At 38.7% G+C, this 21,084-nt stretch overlaps 1 protein-coding gene across 2 annotated transcripts in view; it reads left to right on the forward strand.

Moving 5' to 3' along the window:
- Positions 1-20,191, forward strand: part of UBE3D (ubiquitin protein ligase E3D) — a 273,282-nt gene extending 253,091 nt beyond the window's left edge. Inside the window, exon 11 of one of the 2 annotated variants that reach the window (XR_008657032.2) lies at positions 1,491-1,538. Coding sequence is in view for 1 of the 2 variants with exons in the window: in XM_063637833.1 (XP_063493903.1) it covers positions 20,126-20,158 (33 nt within the window). In the remaining variant the exon portion in view is untranslated. Of the gene's footprint in view, positions 1-1,490; positions 1,539-20,125 lie in introns of those variants that run through there. The other variant, XM_063637833.1, reaches the window with a different exon arrangement.
- Positions 20,192-21,084: the final 893 nt, after the last annotated feature.

Here is a 21,084-nt window from a genome sequence, read left to right on the forward strand (position 1 = left end):
CTAAGGGATGTGGGCATCCGTGGATTTTGGTATTCGAGGGGGGTCCTGGAACCAATTCCCCATGGATACCGAGGGACAACAGCATTTACAGACTGAGTGCAGAATTGATCCTAGAACAATATCATTTTTGTCTCTTTAAAAGCACCTTAATAAACACTGATCTGTGGAACGTTGCATGTCGATGGAGACTGGACAGCTCTGGATCTCGGATCTCTACAGCAGCATATAAAAAAATAAGGCATTCATTGCTGATGCTGAAACAACTTCTCTTCCCTGTGGACTGGCTCTTAAGCCACAATTACATTTTACAAATACAATATTATTCAGCCAATCATTTCCCAAGATGTGTAGAAATCTGAATGCAGATCATGTTTGTGTAAGTCTCAGCACAGTTGTATGTCTGAAAAGTGAATTCAGTGACAGTTATTACAAATGTCTCAGCCTCCTTTTGAAAGGCATCTCACTAAGGTCAAGAATTAAGAAACTTTTTGTTCCTTTGATCTCTGTCATGAAAACTTGAGGCTAAACATATTTGTACTATGCAAACATTCAAAGCAGCAGCTAGGTACTACATGTTTTAATGTAATTTTTGTCTATGATATGCTGTGAAAATATTTCTAAGAAAACATCTATCTAACTGCTGAAACTTCTCTATTATATCAATTATATTGAGACACTGAATAATAAGTACATTTTTTACTCCTTATTGGAATTTCTTTCATTTTTTTCGTTAGTTTTCTCATTTTTCCTAAAAGAGATGTGCTTGTCACACAAAGTAATTATTAAACATTGTGAGATTTGTGCTTCAATTGGAGATAAAAAATAAGATGCAAATGAGATGAAAATAAGATTAAAACGTTACCTCTTTCATCTCCATGGATTGAAATCAAAATGTCTGTTTACCTCAAGTACCCAACACATCATCTTTTCCTTTCTGCAAGACCACAGTGGTAGAGGATAAAGCTTGCTCTCCTGGCACCATAGAGCCCAGAAAATTGCTGTCTTTCTCGTTTGTATTTCTGTACTCTGCACTAGGTGCTACCAGAGGTTGGCGGGAAGCATGTTAGAAATGAGACTAATGCTTTCTATTTCAAGTGGGTGCTGGAGAATATTAGAGGTAAAAGCTGCCCTTGAAGCGCCCACTTCATCTTGTAACAAGACTTTGTGGCCCGTCCTACTGGAATCTGGGTTACTTTTGGAAACCCAGTTTATTACCTAAAGATGTGAGAAGTCTTGATTGACCTGTCCTCCCTCTATGGCTAATAGAACTGTCAACTCTCCTGTCACTCGGCCATCTCCAGCCCTAGAATATAATAAAGACCTTGAAGGTAATACAGGAAGTGGAGCATCCCAAGGGTATAGCCTTCTCGAAAATAAGGCTGCTTGTTGAACCCAATACTCTACTTCAAATGTATGAATTCATAGCAAAGGGGAGTGAACTTGAAATAGCCTTGCTTTTTTAATCAGTATAATTTCCTTTTCCATTTCAGCATGTGCATATCACTTCAATCTATGAATGTCCCAAATGTAGCAATGAAAAGTCGAGCCTGGCAAGGTGAGAAAAGATAATTCAGAGGAGGCCATGATTTGTGTGTGTGTGTGTGTGTGTGTGTGTGTGTGTGTGTTGGGGATATGAGTAGGTAATAGCGGTTAGTTGCAAGGGGTGCTTTGTCTGAAGGAAAGCTAAAACCCAGATTTTAGTAAATAACTATTAAATTCTATTCCATTTATTGAACCAGGCAATATACATTGACCTCTTTATCTTAACTGGTATCATTCCTTCTGCTGAAGTTAGAGACAGAAGATGCCCTGACAGAGATGAATGTTCACAAAACATTCATGTTCTCTCCTTTACATTTACATCCAGTCTCCCTTGCAGTGATGTTTGAACCATGAGACTAAGTTCTCATCAATGGGAGCTGAGCAGAGATAATAAACCATTTCCAGTACTGACTGCTGAAAACATCTCAAGTGACTCCATGTCTCTCTTCCCTTGCCTTTTGACCTTAGAGGCATTACTACAAGGGAGGAGCAACCTGGGTTCCTGGATTTCTGCTTAGAAGAGGACTTCCCTGGAGAACTACCCAGTTACACTTCAAATAAGTGAAAATAAACTTTTATTTTATTAAGCCGATGGGATTTCAGGGTTTGTTATCACACAGCATAGATTACCCAGGAGTTCTCAAAATGTGATTCCCAGACAGCAGCATCAGCATCTCCTGGGAATTTGTTAGATATGCATATTCTTGAGCTCACTTGAAGTCTAGTAAATCAGAAACTCTGAGGGTGGGACACAGCCATCTGTGTTTTAGCAGGCACTGCAGGTGATTCTGATACACTCTAAAGCTTTGAGAACCATAGGTCTAAACTACCTCATCAATATGGCAGAATCCTTGATCTCAAGGATCTCACGGTCTAATAGACAGAGGCCCTTGTGTCCTAACCTCTTCTCAATTTTCCCAAGGCCTTCTTGCGTTCACTGAAACCAGCCCATCTTCTGAGGACAGGGCATTTCTTATAGCTATCTCAAAGTAGTGCTATTTATTCTTTTACTACTCATGCCAAACCTGTGGTTGGTGATGAAACAAACTGTTGTTATCTTTGCTTCTTCCACCTTAGCACTCCCTTACTCTTTTATAAGAAAAAAATGTTTTGAAACTCATGCCATTCAGCTCTATCATTCTTTTTATTTCCTGGTTTATGTCATCTGGCAGCCTCTGGGTGTCCATTTATTAATGACTTTGGCATGTGGATCACAGTCTTCACCTCCACCATGCGTATGGATCATTTCTATGCACATTTATACTTGTTTAAATCTCTCTTAGATAAAATAAATTCCTGAACCTCACATAACCCTCCTAAGTTTTTGTCCTATTTCTCCTCTCCCTATTCACAACCACATTTCTTGAAAGAGTTGTCTATAATCATTGTCTCCATTTTTTTAATCCTCTCAAATCCATTGCAATCTAACTTATGCCCTCAACAATCTACCAAAATACCGTTTGTGAACATCACCAATGTCTTCATTGTAGCTGAATTCAATGAATAATGTCAGAGCTCAATTACCTGATCTGACTCTGATAACCACACCCTTCTATCTGAGATAATCTCTTCTCTCAACTTTTCTCGTACACTTTTTTATTTTAAATTTTCTGACCAGTTCTTCTGTGTCCTTCATGCGTGCCCATCTTCCTCAAAGCATAGTCCTTGCTCCCCACCCCCTGTTTTTCCTCATGCTATATTCCTCCCCTAAGAAATCTCAGCCCAAACTATATTTCAATTACCATGGATGCCCAGATGACTGACAAATGTATATTTTCATTCAAGACCTCCCATCTAAATTCAATCCCATATGTCCAACTGTCCACTGACTTCTCTTCGTATCTCAAGCATATCTTAAGCTCAACATGTCCAGCCCAGAACTTAGAATTTTGCCATGCAATACTCAGTACTCCTTATCTCAGTAAAGGATATTCTCATCAGTCTATTAGCCAGAAACCCATGAGTTGTTCTTGATGCTGACTTCTCCCTTACTCTTCATATCCAATATATCACCAACTCCTGTCAATGTGATCATACTGAATATCTCTCAAATGTTCCTGTTTTTAACCATTCCACCAGCATCATTCTTGTCCAAGCTACTATCTACTTTTATCTGGACGACTACGTTTGCCCCTCAAATGATGTATCCACATCTATTCTATGCCATCTCATTCTTTTTTTCTAAAAATCTTCCAGTAGCATCACATTGTTCTCAGAATAAAGAATAAAATGTTTATTATCCATATGACACCTTTTATATATTAGTCCTTCTTTCCACTTAAACCTCACTTCACACTCTTCCTTTTGGTCTCTTTCTAATTTTTAGCTGTGTGTGCTGTTGCAAGTTATTTAACTTCATTGATTTTCAGATATCTGTAAAATGGTGACATTAATGTCGATTTAATTGGGCTCAGTATCTGAAACAGAGCATATCATAAATGGTAGGAAGGGTTCTAGTAATTATTAAAGATATACAGCAATTCTAATTCTGGGTTTAGATCTCTGATCAAATGGATTGTTCAATACAGATCACAAAATACTATGCTACATGTATAGTATTTACTGTCTTCAATGTTTTAGCAGGACCATTTGCGATGATAAATATAACTCCTGAGGAATTCTGGGTGGATTCTTGAGATGTGTGATTCCTCCCAGTCCTGAAAATGCTGCACCAGACAAGTCACACACATCCATAAGGATTCTTTGTTGTAAATTCTCTTTGCTGAATTAGCTGACAGAGTTGAAGATTTCTTAGCTCAGCAGTTCTGGGTTTCAGTTTGGGCCTGCCATCAATGATTCATGAAGAAAACATTAAAATTCAGATTTCGATCATAAAAAGGCAATGTGAATGCTTCACATAGGGGATGTAATTATATCAATTACATGAAGTCTCAAGGTAATTATAAAGGAAATATATATATATAATATATATAAAGGGAATATATATATAATATATATAAAGGGAGTATATATATTATATATATAAAGGGAATATATATATATTATATATATAAAGGGAATATATATATATATATATATATATACATTCTACATTAAGTTCTGGGGTACATGTGCAGAATGTGCAGGTTGTTACATAGGTATACAAGTGCCATGGTGGTTTGCTGCACCCATCAACCTGTCATCTACATTAGGTATTTCTTCTAAAGCTATCCCTCTCCCAGCCCCGACCCCTGACAGGCCCAGTGTGTGATGCCCCTGCCCCCATATCCATGTGTTCTCATTGTTCATTTCCCACTTATGAGTGAGAACAGGTGGTATTTGTTTTTCTGTAATTGTGTTAGTTAGCTGAGAATGATGGTTTCCAGCTTCATCCATGTCCCTGCAAAGGACATGAACTCATCCTTTTTTATGGCTGCATAGTATTCCATGGTGTATATGTGCATTTTCTTTATCCAGTCTATCATTGTTGGGCATTTGGGTTGGTTCCAAGTCTTTGCTATTGTGAACAATGCCACAATAAACATATGTGTCCATGTGTCTTTATAGTAGAATGATTTATAATACTTTGGGTATATACCTAGTAATGGGATTGCAGGGTCAAATGGTATTTCTAGTTCTAGATCCTTGAGGAATCGCCACATTGTCTTCCACAATGGTTGAACTAATTTATGCTCCCACCAACAGTGTAAAAGCATTCCTATTTCTCCACATCCTCTCCAGCATCTGTTGTTTCCTGACTTTTTAATGATCACCATTCTAACTGGCATGAGATGTTTTCTCATTGTGGTTTTGATTTGCATTTCTCTAATAACCAGTGATGATAAGCTTTTTTTTCATTCCTTTGTTGGCTGCATAAATGTCTTCTTTTGAGAAGTGTCTATTCATATCCTTAACTCACCTTTTGATGGAGTTGTTTGTTTTTTTTCTTGTAAATTTGTTTAAGTTCTTTCCAGATTCTTGGTATTAGCCTTTTGTCAGATGGATAGATTGCAAAAATGTTCTCCCATTCTGTAGGTTGCCTGTTCACTCTCACGATAGTTTCTTTTGCTATGCAGAAGGTCTTTAGTTTAATTAGATCCTATTTGTCAGTATCGGCTTTTGTTGCCATTGCTTTTGGTATTACAGTCATGAAGTCTTTGCCCATGCCTATGTCCTGAATGGTATTGCCTAGGTTTTCTTCTAAGGTTTTTAAGGTTTTAGGTCTTATGTTTAAATCTTTAATCCATCTTGCATTAATTTTTGTATAAGGTGTAAGGAAGGGATCCAGTTTCAGCTTTCTGCATATGGCTTGCCAGTTTTCCCAACACCATTTATTAAATAGAGAATCCTTTCCCCATTTCTTGTTTTTCTCATGTTTGTCAAAGATCAGATGGTTGTAGATTTGTGGTGTTATTTCTGAGGCCTCTGTTCTGTTCCATTGGTCTGTATATCTGTTTTGGTGCCAGTACCATGCTGTTTTGGTTACTGTAGCCTGGTAGTATAGTTTGAAGTCAGGTAGTGTGATGCCTCCAGCTTTGTTCTTTTTGCTTAGGATTGTCTTTGCTATGTGGGCTCTTTAATTTCATGTTGCTCAGATTGTTTCCAGCTTGAGAAAATGTCATCTCTGGATCTTTAGGCCCATTATTTATCTAACATCTATCCCATGTTAACCTTTTAGATGATACTTGTTTGGAAAAGCTAACTGAAGTATATTGTCTTAAAGGACCATTGAATATGGGATGCCAAATCAAGCCTATGTGTTTGTTCTTTAAAAGATTTTTCTTCCCTTTTATCCTCTAACAATATAAATGTAGGAAAGAATTAGAATAGACCTATTAAGTATCATCATGCAAAGTTAAGAAGAATTAATAAGCTGCACAGTTCCAGCATGATGATTCTAGTCACCCTGGTGATGTGCATCTAACAGATTTTTCAGGGTCACGTGTAATCTACCTGGGCACTTCCATGTGTGAGCAAGATGCCATGAGGATTTTCATGACATGGGCTGGCTCCTTCACTGACTTAGTATAATAACTGCTCTTTTTGCACTATATAAATTATTATTATTTTTATTCTGAAATAAGCAAGTCAAAATCATGTTAAAATCTATGAAAACATTATAATTTGCCAAAACAGCTGTGACAATAATGAAACACTTTCATTTATTTACCAATGGAACTATAAACTGAAAAGAGCTTAGTGAGTAAGGATGAATATAATGTCCCTATATATGAGTTCCTGACACAACAAAACGGGCACAACACAGTGAAATGGGAAATAACATTATTTTATTACTCACTATGATCTGTCCAGCTCTACTACATGAATAAATGAACCACAGACAATTGACAGGGTGGGAAAGCCTCGTGGGTGTGCTTAATAAAAAGACAAAGTGAAAACGATGAAGGTCCGGGTAGAGTATTTTGGGGGAAACATCCTATTAAAGATACTCATGCAGCCTGCTGGGAGGCTTTTAATGATCAGATAGTCTAAGAATCACTTTGGTGACTAGTGACTGTCTTGTTAATAGAAATATCTCTTCATCATTAGTAGGCAGTAAGTAATCTTTTTCATAGATCAGTGAATTTCCATTAAATTCTACAAGTACTTACTGATCCACTATCATGTGTGTATTTAGTATTGTGTCAGGGACTGAGAATGCTAGAATTTAGTATTGTAATATTTAGTATTGTAATAGCAGCTAAATAGGAAGATGTAACATCTGATGACCAAATAGTTAAGAGTCAAAATCTGTGAATTATTTTCTAAATTAATCATATACATGTTATACATGCTCTAAGAATTAAGAGGGGGATGAAAATGCCATGAGATGCAAAATATTGAGGATGGTTTCATGTATGACATGAAGTTTGAACTCTGTCTTGACTGTCTTGGAGAACAGATAAAATTTCGAATAGGAGAGGAATGGAAGAGACTGTTCTTTGATAAAGACCAGCTTGAATAAAGCTACAATGATTAGGTAGACTAAACCTGAATTTCCAAGACATGAGCATAACCACCTGGTTGTAATGAAGGACTCACGTTTAGAAGAGTGATAGAAAAAGTTTTTGAAAGGTTTATTCGAGATTGCTTCACTAGTAACTGCAAAACGAAAACAGAGCCTGGTTCTCAGTTTTGTTACTCATACTTTCTTGCTTTAACATGTAATCTTCCTCTTTTTTCTCTCCACACCTAATTCATCTGTCCCCCAAATCACTTCAAATCCATTTATATTTTCTACACATCTTCATTTTATATTGTGTAGACCAAGGCTTATTAGCACATATACTTGATATGAATTCTTATCCAAGCACTGAATACAGTTTGCCCCTACTGAATGCAAAAGTTGGTTACTTTTAGCTGCTTCATAAGTATTATAAGTATTACTGTTTTTTTTAGGAAAAAAATTATTTGTATGACATATTATCTGGATACCTGACTTGAAGCAAGTATGAAGGTCTTACATAGGTGATTATACCACATACGCTGTGGTTTTGTACACAGAAGATGCTCAATTCCCAAATACGTAAATATATGAATAAATACATGTAGGCTTCCTTACCAACTTTAATCATTCTAGAATGATTGGCATGTGTTGTTGTGAGTTTAGAGATTTCATAGTGAATAATGAGAGGATTTTAACTTATGCAACAAATGAGAGAGAGAACTCCCTAGATTACTTCATAGACAACTTGGCTCCCTGCAAGTATAATCAGAAGTAACTTTTATAAAAATTTTCAATGAAATAGTCAAATTATAGGAAAGTTATATTTTACTAGTCATAAATTAGAACAGAAGTCTATATCTAATATTTATTAAACTGTCTCAGTCCACCTCTGGATGTGGCTTGGAATCATTTCACATGACCCTCAATTATCTTCTGGTCAATTCCTATTAAAACTTAAGTTGATAATGTGGCTTTTTATTTTTATTTTTATTTTTGATGGAGTCTCACTCTGTCACCCAGGCTGGAGTGCAGTGGTGTGATCTCGGCTCACTGCAACCTCTACCTGCCAGGTTTAAGCAATTCTCCTGCCTCAGCCTCCTGAGTAGCTGGGACTACAGGTGCGTGCCACCATGCCCAGCTAGTTTATTGTATTTTTAGTAGAGACAGGTTTCACCGTGCTGGCCAGGCTGGTCTCAAACTCCTGACCTTGTAATCCACCCGCCTTGGCCTCCCAAAGTGCTGGGATTACAGGCATGAGCCGCCACGCCCGGGCGATAATGTGGCTTTTCTATAATGACTGATTGAAATTTCATGTTTCTTTGGACTTCAGGAAGCTTGGGGTGAAATTTACAACCCAGTTATAATTGTTCATGCTGTACCTTTTTGTTTGATTGGAGTTTTAGAATGCATTTGTCATATTGTGTGTGTTTTTGCAAAAGTATGCCTCCAATTCTATTTTAAGAGGGATAAGATATAAAGGAGTAAACATTTTCAAAACACATATCCTGTTCCAGGCACTGTGTTAGACATTGCAGATGTAAATAAAAAATTGATTAACAAATCATAGAAAAGAATATTGAAGCTTAATAAAAATTGGTAAAATTTCTCCATTCCCTAAAGTTATGTCAGTTCAAATATGGCAGATAGATGCAACCATAAATTTTCATTGGATGGTTGAAGTAGAAAGGACTAAAGAGGGTATTTAATACAGCGTTTCCCAGATGTGTTACATAGGGCACTATTGCAGAAGATAGTAGTCATTTTGGGTGACAGAGCAAGACTCCGTCTCAAAAAAAAAAAAAAAAGAGAAAGAAAAGAAAAAAGAAAAACATAAATATAAACCCTTTCTGTGGTCAAATAATGGCAGTGCAGGCAGGGTGCAGGCTCATGCCTGTAATCCTAGCACTCTAGGAGGCCGAGGCGGGCGGATCACTTGAGGTCAGGAGTTTGAGACCAGCCTGGCCAACATGGTGAAACCCCATCTCTACTAAAAATACAAAAATTAGTTAGGTGTGGTGGTGCGTGCCTGTAGTCCCAGCTACTCAGGAAGCTGAGGCAGGAGAATCTCTTGAACCCAGGAGGCGGAGGTTGCAATGAGCAGAGATTGCACCACTGCACTTCAGTCTGGGTGACAGAGCGAGACTCCATCTCAAATAATAATAATAATAATGGTAGTGAAAATTAATGGTAGGCAACATGGCTGGTGCCTTGGGAAAAATTAAAGAAGTGGTTTCAAATTGTGTTAGTTGTCATTGCCACACACTTGCAGTTTAAAAAACAAAAGGCCAGCTTTACTTGATATGATCTTCAAGAGAATAGTATAAATTATTGTTGCTAAATCTTGGCTATTGCGCATATATGTTTTTAATCCTGTGTGACTAAGTGGAAAGTATGCATAGAAAACACTTCTACTGCATGTGAGTTATGATGGTTATCTTGAGGAAAAGGACTCGTGGAGCTGAACTAACTACGTTTTTCTTGGAACACCATTTTCAGTTGAAAGAATGACCAATGAACAAACTGTTGGTATTAACACATGACTACTTTGCTAATTTTATTTTTTTAATGAACAAATTGCTTCTGTCACTTTAAGGAATACTGATAGCATTTGTTGCCAGTGATAAAGTTTGAGCTTGCAAGTGACAATTTGAGTTTTGGAAAATTTGTATTTGCCACCATGAACTTGATAACTTTCCAACACATAAAGACTTTTCTGATGAGAATGGTGAGGATATTAATGAATGTGTTTTTGATATTACATAATGAAATGCACCAACATTTGGGAGATCTCCATAACTCAGGGAATCAAGATAGTCCAAATGTCACAAAATTATGCCTGGGTAAAAGATCCATTCAAAGAGTAAGAAAGAACAGTGGATTTTAATGTAACAGAAAATAAAAGTTCATTGATATGGTTTCTTATTCCGTATTACAGTTAACCTTTCAGAAAGGACCACTTGTTGAGTTTCACTGTAGTGTAAAAGAGGGATAGCCACAATTATCTGGAAGAATATTAAAATACTCTTCCTTTTCTAGATCATAGATATTGAGATGCCAGATTTTCTTTATATGCTTTAACTAATACCACATATCACAACAACATAAATGCTGAAACGGATATGACATCCTAGCTGTCTTCTATTAAGGCAGGCTCAAAAAAGATTTTCAAAAATATTTTTAAAATGCAACTCTTTTTATTAATTTTATTTTTAAAAACAAAATTAATTTTTCTAAAGTAATTATGATAACATGTAAAGCTTTGTTATTTTAAAGTGAACTAATATTTTTAAATTCAGTTTTAGTTTTTAAAAGAGTATCAATAGAAATAACCCATATAAACAAAAGCAAATTGGATTCTCAAAATTTTTAAGGATGAAAAGGAACCATAGGACAAAAAAATTGGGGGACTGCTGTCCTAGAAGAAACCTCCTGAGGTCACATGCATCTTTATTTGGTCATATGAAAATTAAAATCAGCACCCATATTTCCATCTCAACCAATGTTTTAAAAAAGCCATAAAAAACCTCAGTAGTGTTACAACTGCTAAAGCTAGGTACAAACATTTATGGAGAATGGAAATCCTGAAATATTATTCTTGTATTACTTTACCAAAGATACCATGTGTTTATGTATCAAATAAAAATTCTTGGCTGGGCGTGGTGGCTCATGTCTGTAATCCCAGGATTTTGGAAGGCCAAGGCAGGTGGATCACCTGAGGTCAGGAGTTTGAGACCAGCCTGGCCAACATGGCAAAACCCCGTCTCTACTAAAAATACAAAAAATTTAGCTGGACATGGTGATGGGCACCTGTAATCCCAGCTACTCAGGAGGCTGAGGAAGGAGAATTGCTTGAACCTGGGAGGCAGAGGTTGCAGTGAGCCAAGATTGTGTCATTGCACTCCAGCCTGGGTGACAAGAGTGAAACTCCGTCTCAAAAAAAAAAAAAAGAGAGATACCCGGGCAAGATGGCCGAACAGGAAGAGCTCCAGTCTGCAGCTCCCAGTGAGATCAATGCAGAAGGCAGGTGATTTCTGCATTTCCAACTGAAGTACCCAGTTCATCTCAATGGGACTGGTTAGACAGTGGGTGCAGCCCACGGAGTGCAAACAGAAGCAGGGTGGGGTGTTGCCTCACCTGGGAAGCACAAGGGGTCGGGGAAGTCCCCCCCCTAGCCAAAGGAAGCCATGAGGGACTGTGCCGTGAGGGACAGTGCATTATGGCCCAGATACTACACTTTTCCCACAGTCTTCACAACCTGCAGACCAGGAGACTCCCTCGGGTGGCTACACCACAATAACCCTGGGTTTCAAATACAAAACTGGGTCACAATTTGGGCAGACACTGAGCTAGCTGTAGGAGTTTTTTCTCATACCTCAGTGGCACCTGGAATGCCAGCAATACAGAACCTTTCCCTCTCCTGGAAAGCGGACTGAAGCCAGGGAGCCAAGTGTTCTGGATCAGTGGGTCCCACCCCCATGGAGCCCAGCAAGCTAAGATCCACTGGCTTGAAATTCTCGCTGCCAGCAAAGCAGTCTGAAGTCAACCTAGGATGCTCCAGCGTGGTGAGGGGAGGGGTGTCTGCCATTACTGAGGCTTGAGTAAGTGATTTTCCCCTCACAGTGTTAACAAAGGTACCTGGAAGTTCGGGCTGGGTGGAGCCCACCACTGCACCGCAAAGCCACTATAGCCAGACTGCCTGTCTAGATTCTTTCCCTCTGGTCAGGGTACTTCTGAAAGAAAGGCAGCAGCCCCAGTCATGGGCTTATAGATAAAACTTCCATCTCCCTGGGACAGAGCACCTGGGGGAAGGGGCGGCCACGGGCGCAGCTTCAGCAGACTTAAACGTTCCTGACTGCCAGCTCTGAAGAGAGCAGCGGATCTCCCAGCACAGTGCTCGAGCTCTGCTAAGGGACAGACTGCCTCCTCAGATGGGTCCCTAACACTGGTGGCTCCTAACTGGGAGACACCTCCCAGGAGGGGTCGACAGACACCTCGTACAGGAGAGCTCTAGCTGGCATCTGGCAGGTGCCTCTCTGGGATGAAGCTTCTAGACGAAGGAGCGGGCAGCAATCTTTGCTATTCTGCAGCCTTCACTCATGATACCCAGGCAAACAGGATCTGGAGTTGACCCCCAGTAAATTCCAGCAGATCTGCAGAAGAGGGGCCTGTTAGAAGGAAAACTAACAAACAGAAAGCAATAGCATCAACATCAACCAAAAGGATGACCACGCAAAAACTCCATCCACAGGCCACCAACAGCAAAGACCAAAGGTAGATAAATCCACGAAGATGAGGAAAAACCAGCATAAAAAGGCTGAAAATTCTAAAAACCAGAACACCTCTTCTCCTCCAAAGGATCACAACTCCTCGCCAGCAATGGAACAAAACCAGATGGAGAATGAGTTTGATAAATTGACAGAAGTAGGCTTCAGAAGGTGGGTAATAACAAACTCCTGCAAGCTAAAGGAGCATGTTCTAACCCAATACAAGAAAGCTAGGAAACTTGATAAAAGGTTAGAGAAGTTGCTAACTAGAATAACCAGTTTAGAGAAGAACATAAATGACCTGATGGAACTGAAAAACACAGCACGAGAACATCGTGAAGCATAACAAATATCAATAGCCAAATCAATCAAGCAGAAGAAAGGATATCAGAGATTGAAGATCAACTTAATGAAATAAAGCATGAAGAAAAGATTAGAGAAAAAAGAATGAAAAGGAATGAATAAAGCCTCCAAGACATATGGGACTATGTGGAAAGACCAAACCTATGTTTGATTGGTGTACCTGAAAGTGACAGGGAGAATGGAACCAAATTGGAAAACACACTTCAGGATATTATCCAGGAGAACCCCCCCAACCTAGCAAGACAGGCCAACATTCAAATTTGGGAAATACAGAGACCACTACAAAGATACTCCTTGAGAAGAGCAACCCCAAGACACATAATCATCAGATTCATCAAGGTTGAAATGAAGGAAAGAAAAAATGTTAACGGCAGCAAGAGAGAAAGTCAGGTTATCCACAAAGAGAAACCCATCAAACTAACAGTGGATCTCTCTGCAGAAACCCTACAAACCAGAAGAGTGTGGGGGCCAATATTCAACATTCTTAAAGAAAAGAATATTCAACGCAGAAATTCATATGCAGCCAAACTAAGCTTCGTAAGTGAGGCAGAAATAAAATCCCTTGCAGACAAGCAAATGCTGAGGGATTTTGTCACCACCAGCCCTGCATTACAAGAGCTCCTGAAGGAAGCAATAAATATGGAAAGGAACAACTGGTGCCAGCCACTGCAAAAACAAACCAAAACGTAAAGACCATTGACACTATGAAAAAACTGCATCAACTAATGGGCAAAATAACCAGCTAGCCTCATAATGACAGGATGAAATTAACACATAACAGTAGTAACCTTAAATGTAAATGGGCTAAATGACCCAATTAAAAGGCACAGACTGGCAAATTGGATAAAGGGTCAAGCCCCATTGGTGTGCTTTATTCAGGAGGCCCATCTCACATGCAGATACACTCATAGGCTCAAAATAAAGGGATGGAGGAAGATTTACCAAGCAAATGGGAAGCAAAAAAAAAGCAGGGGTTGCAATCCTAGTCTCTGATAAAACAGACTTTAAACCAACAAAGATCAAAAAAGACAAAGAAGGGCATTACATATGGTAAAGGGATCAATGCAACAAGAAAAGCTAACTGTCCTAAATATATATGCATCCAATACAGGAGCACCCAGATTCATAAAGCAAGTTCTTAGAGACCTACAAAGAGACTTAAACTGCCACACAATAACAGTGGGAGAATTTAACACCCCACTGTCAATATTAGACAGATCAATGAGACAGAAAATTAACAGGATTTTCAGGACTTGAACTCAGCTCTGGACCAAGAGGACCTAATAGACAGCTACAGAACTCTCCACCCCAAATCAACAGAATATACATTCTTCTCAGCACCAAATAGCACTTATTCTAAAATAGATCACATAATTGGAAGTAAAACAATCCTCAGCAAATGCAAAAGAACGGGAATCATAACAAACACTCTCTCAGACTACAGTGCAATCAAATTAGAAATCAGGATTAAGAAGCTCACTCAAAACTGCACAACTGCATGGAAACTGAACAACCTGCTCCTGAATGACTACTGGATAAATAATGAAATTAAGGCAGAAATAAATAAGTTCTTTGAAACCAATGAGAACAAAGACACAATGTACCAGAATCTCTGGGACACAGCTAAAACAGTGTTTAGAGGGAAATTTATAGCACTAAATGCTCACAAGAGAAAGCAAGAAAGATCTAAAATCAACACCCTAGCATCACAATTAAAAGAACTAGAGAAGCAAGAGCAAACAAATTCAAAAGCTAGCAGAAGACAAGAAATAACTAAGATCAGAGCAGAACTGAAGGAGATAGAGATGCAAAAAAGCCTTCAAAAAGTCAATGAATGGGCTGGGTGCTGTGGCTCATGCCTGTAATCCCAGCACTTTGGGAGGCCAAGGCAGGTGGATCACGAGATCAGGGGATCAAGACCATTCAGGCTAACGTGGTGAAACCCCATCTCTACTAAAAATACAAAAAAAAAAATTAGATGGGCATGGTGGCAGGTCCCTGTAGTCCCAGCTGCTTGGGAGGCTGAGGCAGGAGAATGGTGTGAACCCAGGAGGCGGAGCTTGCAGTGAGCTGAGATCACACCACTGCACTCCAGCCTGGGTGACAGAGTGAGGCTCTGCCTCAAAAAAAAAAAAAAAAAAAAAAAAAAAAAGGTCAATGAATCCAGGAGCTGGTTTTTTGAAAAGATCAACAAAATAGACTGCTAGCCAGACTAACAAAGAAGAAAAGAGAGAAGAATCAAATAGACATGATAAAAAATGATAAACAGGAGATCACCACCGATCCTACAGGAATACAAACTACCATCAGAGAATACTATAAACACCTCTATGCAAATGAACTAGAAAATATAGAAGAAATGGATAAATTCCTGGACACATATACCTTCCCTAGACTAAACCAGGAAGAAATTGAATCCCTGAAAAAACCAATAACAAGTTCTGTAATTGAGGCAGTAATTAATAGCCTACCAACCAAAAATAGCCCAGGACCAGACAGATTCACAGCTCAATTTTACCAGAGGTACAAAGGAGCTGGTTCCATTCCTTCTGAAACTATTCGAAACAATAGAGAAAGAGGGACTCCTCCCTGACTCATTTTATGAGGCCAACATCATCCTGATACCAAACCAGGCAAAGACACAACAAAAAAAGAAAATTTCAGGCCAATATCCCTGATGAACATTAATGCAAAAATCTTCAATAAAATACTGACAAACCGAACCCAGCAGCACATTAAAAAGCTTATCCACCACGATCAAGTTGGCTTCATCCTTGGGATGCAAGGCTGGTTCAACATATGCAAATCAATAAACATAATCCATCACATAAACAGAACAAATGACAAAAAACACATGATTATCTCAACAGATGCAGAAAAGGCCTTCCATAAAATTCTATACCCCTTTGTGCTAAAAACACTCAATAAACTAGATATTGATGGAACGTATCTCAAAATAATCAGAGCTATTTATGACAAGCCCACAGTCAATATCATACTGAATGGGCAAAAGCTGGAAGCATTCCCTTTGAAAACTGGCATAAGACAAGGATGCCCTCTCTCACCACTCCTATTCAACATAGTATTGGAAGTTCTGGCCAGGGCAGTCAGGCAAAGGAAAGAAATCAAGGGTATTCAAATAGGAAGAGAGGAAGGCAAGTGGTCTGTTTGCAGATGATATGATTGTATATTTAGAAAACCCCATCATCCCAGCCCAAAATCTCCTTAAGCTGGTAAGCAACTTCAGCAAAGTCTCAGGATCCAAAACCAATGGCAAAAATCACAAGCATTCCTGTACACCAATAGTAGACAGAGAGCCAAATCATGAGGAAACTCCCATTCACAATTGCTGCAAAGAGAATAAAATACCTAGGAATCCAACTTACAAAGGATGTGAAGCACCTTTTCAAGAACTAAAAACCACTGCTCAAGGAAATAAGAGAGGACACAAATAAATGGAAAAACATTCCACGTTCATAGATAGGAAGAATCAATATCATGAAAAGGTTCATACTGCCCAAAGTAATTTATAGATACAATGCTATTCCCATCAAGCTACCATTGACTTTCTTCATAGAATTAGAAAAAATTACTTTACATTTCCTGTGGAACCAAAAAAGAACCCATATAGTCAAGACAATGCTAAGCAGAAAGAAAAAAGCTGGAGGCATCATGCTACCTGACTTCAAACAATACTACAGGGTTACAATAAATAAAACAGCATGGTACGGGTACCAAAACATATATAGACCAATGGAACAGAACAGAGGCCTCAGAAATAACACCACACATCCACAACCATGTGATCATTGACAAACCTGACAAAAACAAGCAGAGGGGAAAGCATTTCCTATTTAATAAATGGCGTTGGGAAAACTGGCAAGCCATATGCAGAAAACTGAAACTTGACCCCTTCCTTACACCTTATACAAAAATTAACTCAAGATGGATTAAAGATTTAAATGTAAGACCTAAAACCATAAAAACCCTAGAAGAAAGCCTAGGCAATACCATTCAGACATAGGCATGGTCAAAGACTTCATGACTAAAACACCAAAAACAATGGCAACAAAACCAAATGGGATCCAATTAAACTAAAGAGCTTCTGCACAGCTAAAGAAACTATCATCAGGGTGAACAGGCAAACTACAGAGTGGGAAATAATTTTTGTAATCCATCTGACAAAGGGCTAATATCCAGAATCTACAAGAAACTTAAACAAATTTACAAGAAAAAAACAACCCTATCAAAAAGTGGGCAAAGGATATGAACAGGCACTTCTCAAAAGAAGACATTTATGCAGCCAACAAACATTTGAAAAAAAGCTCATCATCACTGGTCATTGGAGAAATGCAAATCAAAACCACAATGAGATACCATTTCATGCCAGTTAGAGTGGTGGTCATTAAAAAGTCAGGAAACAACAGATGCTGGAGAAGATGTGGAGAAATAGGAATACTTTTATACTGTTCATGGGAGTGTAAATTAGTTCAACCATTGTGGAAGCCAGTGTGGCAATTCCTCAAGGATCTAGAACCAGAGATACCATTTGACCCTGCAATTCCATTAATGGGTAAATGGAATTGCAAAAGTATTATAAAGTATTATAAATCATTCTACTGTAAAGATGCAGACACACGTATATTTATTGCAGCAATATTCACAATAGCAAAGACTTGGAACCAACCCAAATGTCCATCAATGATAGACTGGATAAAGAAAATATGGCACATACACACCATGGAATACTATGCAGCCATAAAAAAAGAATGAGTTCATGTCCTTTGCAGGGACATGGATGAAGCTGGAAATCATCATTCTCAGCAAACTAACCCAAGAGCAGAAAACCAAACACCGCATGTTCTCACTCGTAAGTGGGAGTTGAACAAGGAGAACATATGGGCACAGAGAGGGAAACATCACACACCGGGGCCTGTTGTGGGGTGGGGGGCAAGGAAAAGGATAGCATTAGGAGAAATACCTAATGTAGATGACAGGTTTGTCGTGAAGTAAACCACCATGGTACATGTATACCTATGTAACAAATCTGCATTTTCTGCAGATATATCCCAGAACTTAAAGTATAATAAAAAAATTTTTCCAGAAAGCTTAATAATATTAATATTAAAAGAATGTTGGCATCCAGGTAAAAGCTGAGACTCAAGAGATATCAGGATAAACAGAAATTCAATACTTAGTAATACATTCACTATTCTTTCCCAATGGCTTTTTATTCATGGAATTATGACATCTGACAAATCGCTGCAGGGAAAGTGTGCCAAATGAGTTCCCCTGGTGTTTACAGCTTGTAGCAGGCAGGTGCCACACGAAAAGAAGATGAATACACCTTTCCCACTCCAGATTGTTTCTACTCATAAAAGGAAGCTGCTCTCTCCCCATCCCTACAATGTTTGACTTAGATCGCAACAGCTTAATGATGTAGTTGCTTGATGAGTTTATGGAAACAGAGCAAGGAAGATATAGTTCCACTCATGGATTTCCCTGCAAGGTGATCTCACAGTAGCCAAAGCTAAAGAACATTGTTTCTGTTTCCTACAGGTTCCACTTTTTGTGTCTCCAAATTGTCCTCTGGGTTTTTCTGATTAAATTAATGCCACCCTTGCATGTTGCTGTCTACTGGAGGCTTTCTGCTCCAGGTGTGTTTCTCAGACCGGCAGCCCTGGAATTCCCTGAACTTTTTAGAAACATATAGATTCTTAGGCATCACTTTAGACCTCCTGAATCAGAATCTGCATTTTAATAAGATCCCCAGGTTATCTGTGTGTTTATTCATGTTGGAGACGTGCTGTTGTATATCAGATGATTTCAATTATGACTGAAATTTGAAATCTCCTAGGGAGTTAAAAAAAAATCCTAACACTTGGGCTATACTGCCTAGCAATAACATCAGAATCTTCGACAGTAAGACACTCCCTGAAGAACGGTATTCTCCAAGCTCTGACAGTGTCACCTTTTTCTACTGTCTCTATTTTTCACAGATGCACCTTTGGAATTATTAATGGAAGTTAATGGGAAAGCATACTTCCCTTCACAGATAGCTTTTCAAAGGCACTGAGTTGCAGGTGGCATAATGGTACCCATTTGGGCACCATTTTAACCATCTCCTGGACAGTCCTCTGTGCAGTCCTCAAATTTCCTCCAGCCTTAAACCTCTCCATTTACCTCACCGAAAGACATCCTGTTGGGAGAGCTGGCTTGCCGTTCAGTGTTAGGTTGGAACAAGAAGGTTCATTAAATTTTTAGCGGATCAGAGTTCACAGCCTAAAATTGGACCTGATCTCCTCCTTGCCAAAGACCTTTGCTTAGAACTGGAACTAAGTACAGGCGTACCTCAGACAAATTGCCTGTTTGATTTTAGACCACTATAATAAAGCAAATAGTGCAATAAAGTGAGTCACATAGTCTTTTTGTCTTCTCAGTGCATATAAATCTGTGCATATAAATCTATCCTACAATCTGTTAAGTGTGCAATAGCATTATATGTAAAAACATGATGTACACATCTTAATTAAAAAATACTTTATTGCAAAAAATGCCAACTGTCATCTAAGCCTTCAGTGAGTCCTACTGCCAGTGGAAGGTCTTGCCTCAATGTTGATAGCTGCTGACTGATTAGGGTAGTGGTTGCTGAAAGTTGTGGTGACTATGGCAATTCCTTAATATAAGACAACAATGAAGGCTGGGCATGGTGGCTCATGCCTGTAATCCTAACACTTTGGGAGGCTGAGGCGGGTGGATGGCTTGAGCTCAGGAGCTTGAGACCAGCCTGGGCAACATGACATAACCAGACCACGTATCTACTAAAAAGACAAAAACAAAACAAAACAAAAAAACCTTGGGATGGTGGTGCCTGTCTGTGGTCCCAGGTACTTGGGAGCTCCGATTGACTTCCTTTTACAAAATATTTCTCTGTAGCATGTGCTACCATTTGACAGCATTTTACCCACAGTGGAACTTCTTTCAAAATTGGAGTCAGTCCTCTCAAACGCTGCTGCTGCTTTATTAACTATGTTTATGTAATATTCTAAGTCCTTTATTGTCATTTCAGCAATATTCACAGCATCATCATCTCCATGAGTAGATCCCATCTCAAGAAACCACTTTCTTTCTCATCCGTAAGAAGAAACTCCGCATCCATTCAAGTTTTATCATGAGATTGCAGCAATTCAGTCCCATCTTCAGGGTCTATGTCTAATTCTAGTTCTCTTAGTATTTCCACCACAGCTGCAGCAAATTCCTCCATTGAAGTCCTGAACCCCTCGAAGTCATTCATGAAAGTAGGAATCAGCTTCTTTCAAACTCGTGTTAATGCTGATATTTTGACTGCTCCCTAAGAATCACAGATGCTCTTGATGGCATCTAGAATGGTGAATCCTTTCCAGCAGATTTGCAATTTACTTTGCCACATTTGTCAGAGGAATCACTGTGTATGGCAGCTATAGCCTTACAAAATGTATTTCTCAAATAGTAAGACTAGAAGTTTGAAATTATTCCTTGCTCTATATGCTGTAGAATGGGTTCTGTTAGCAGGCATAAAAACAACATTAATTTCCTTATGCATCTCTATCAGACCTCTTGGGTGACAAGGTGCATTGTTAATGAACAGTAATATTTTGAAATACATCTTTTTGTTTCTGAGCAGTAGGTCTCAACAGTGGACTTCAGATATTCAGTAAACCATGCTGTAAACAGATGTGCTGTCATTCAGGCTTGATTGTTTTATTTATACAGCACAGGCAGGGTTGATTTCATACAACTCTTAAGGGCCCTAGGATTTTCAGAATGTTAAATGAGCACTGGCTTCAACTTCAAGTCACCAGCTGCATTTGTCTCATTAAGAGAGTCAGCCTGTTTTTTGAAACTTTGAAGCCAGGCATATTTATTCTCTCTAGCTATGAAAGTCCTAGCTCAAATATTCTTCCAATAGAGGGCTATTTTGTCCACATTAAAAATCTGTTGTTTAGTGTAACCACCTTCATCAACGATCATAGCTAGATCTTCTGCATA

Source organism: Symphalangus syndactylus, chromosome 4 (assembly GCF_028878055.3).
Source record: "Symphalangus syndactylus isolate Jambi chromosome 4, NHGRI_mSymSyn1-v2.1_pri, whole genome shotgun sequence".
NCBI lineage: Eukaryota > Metazoa > Chordata > Mammalia > Primates > Hylobatidae > Symphalangus > Symphalangus syndactylus.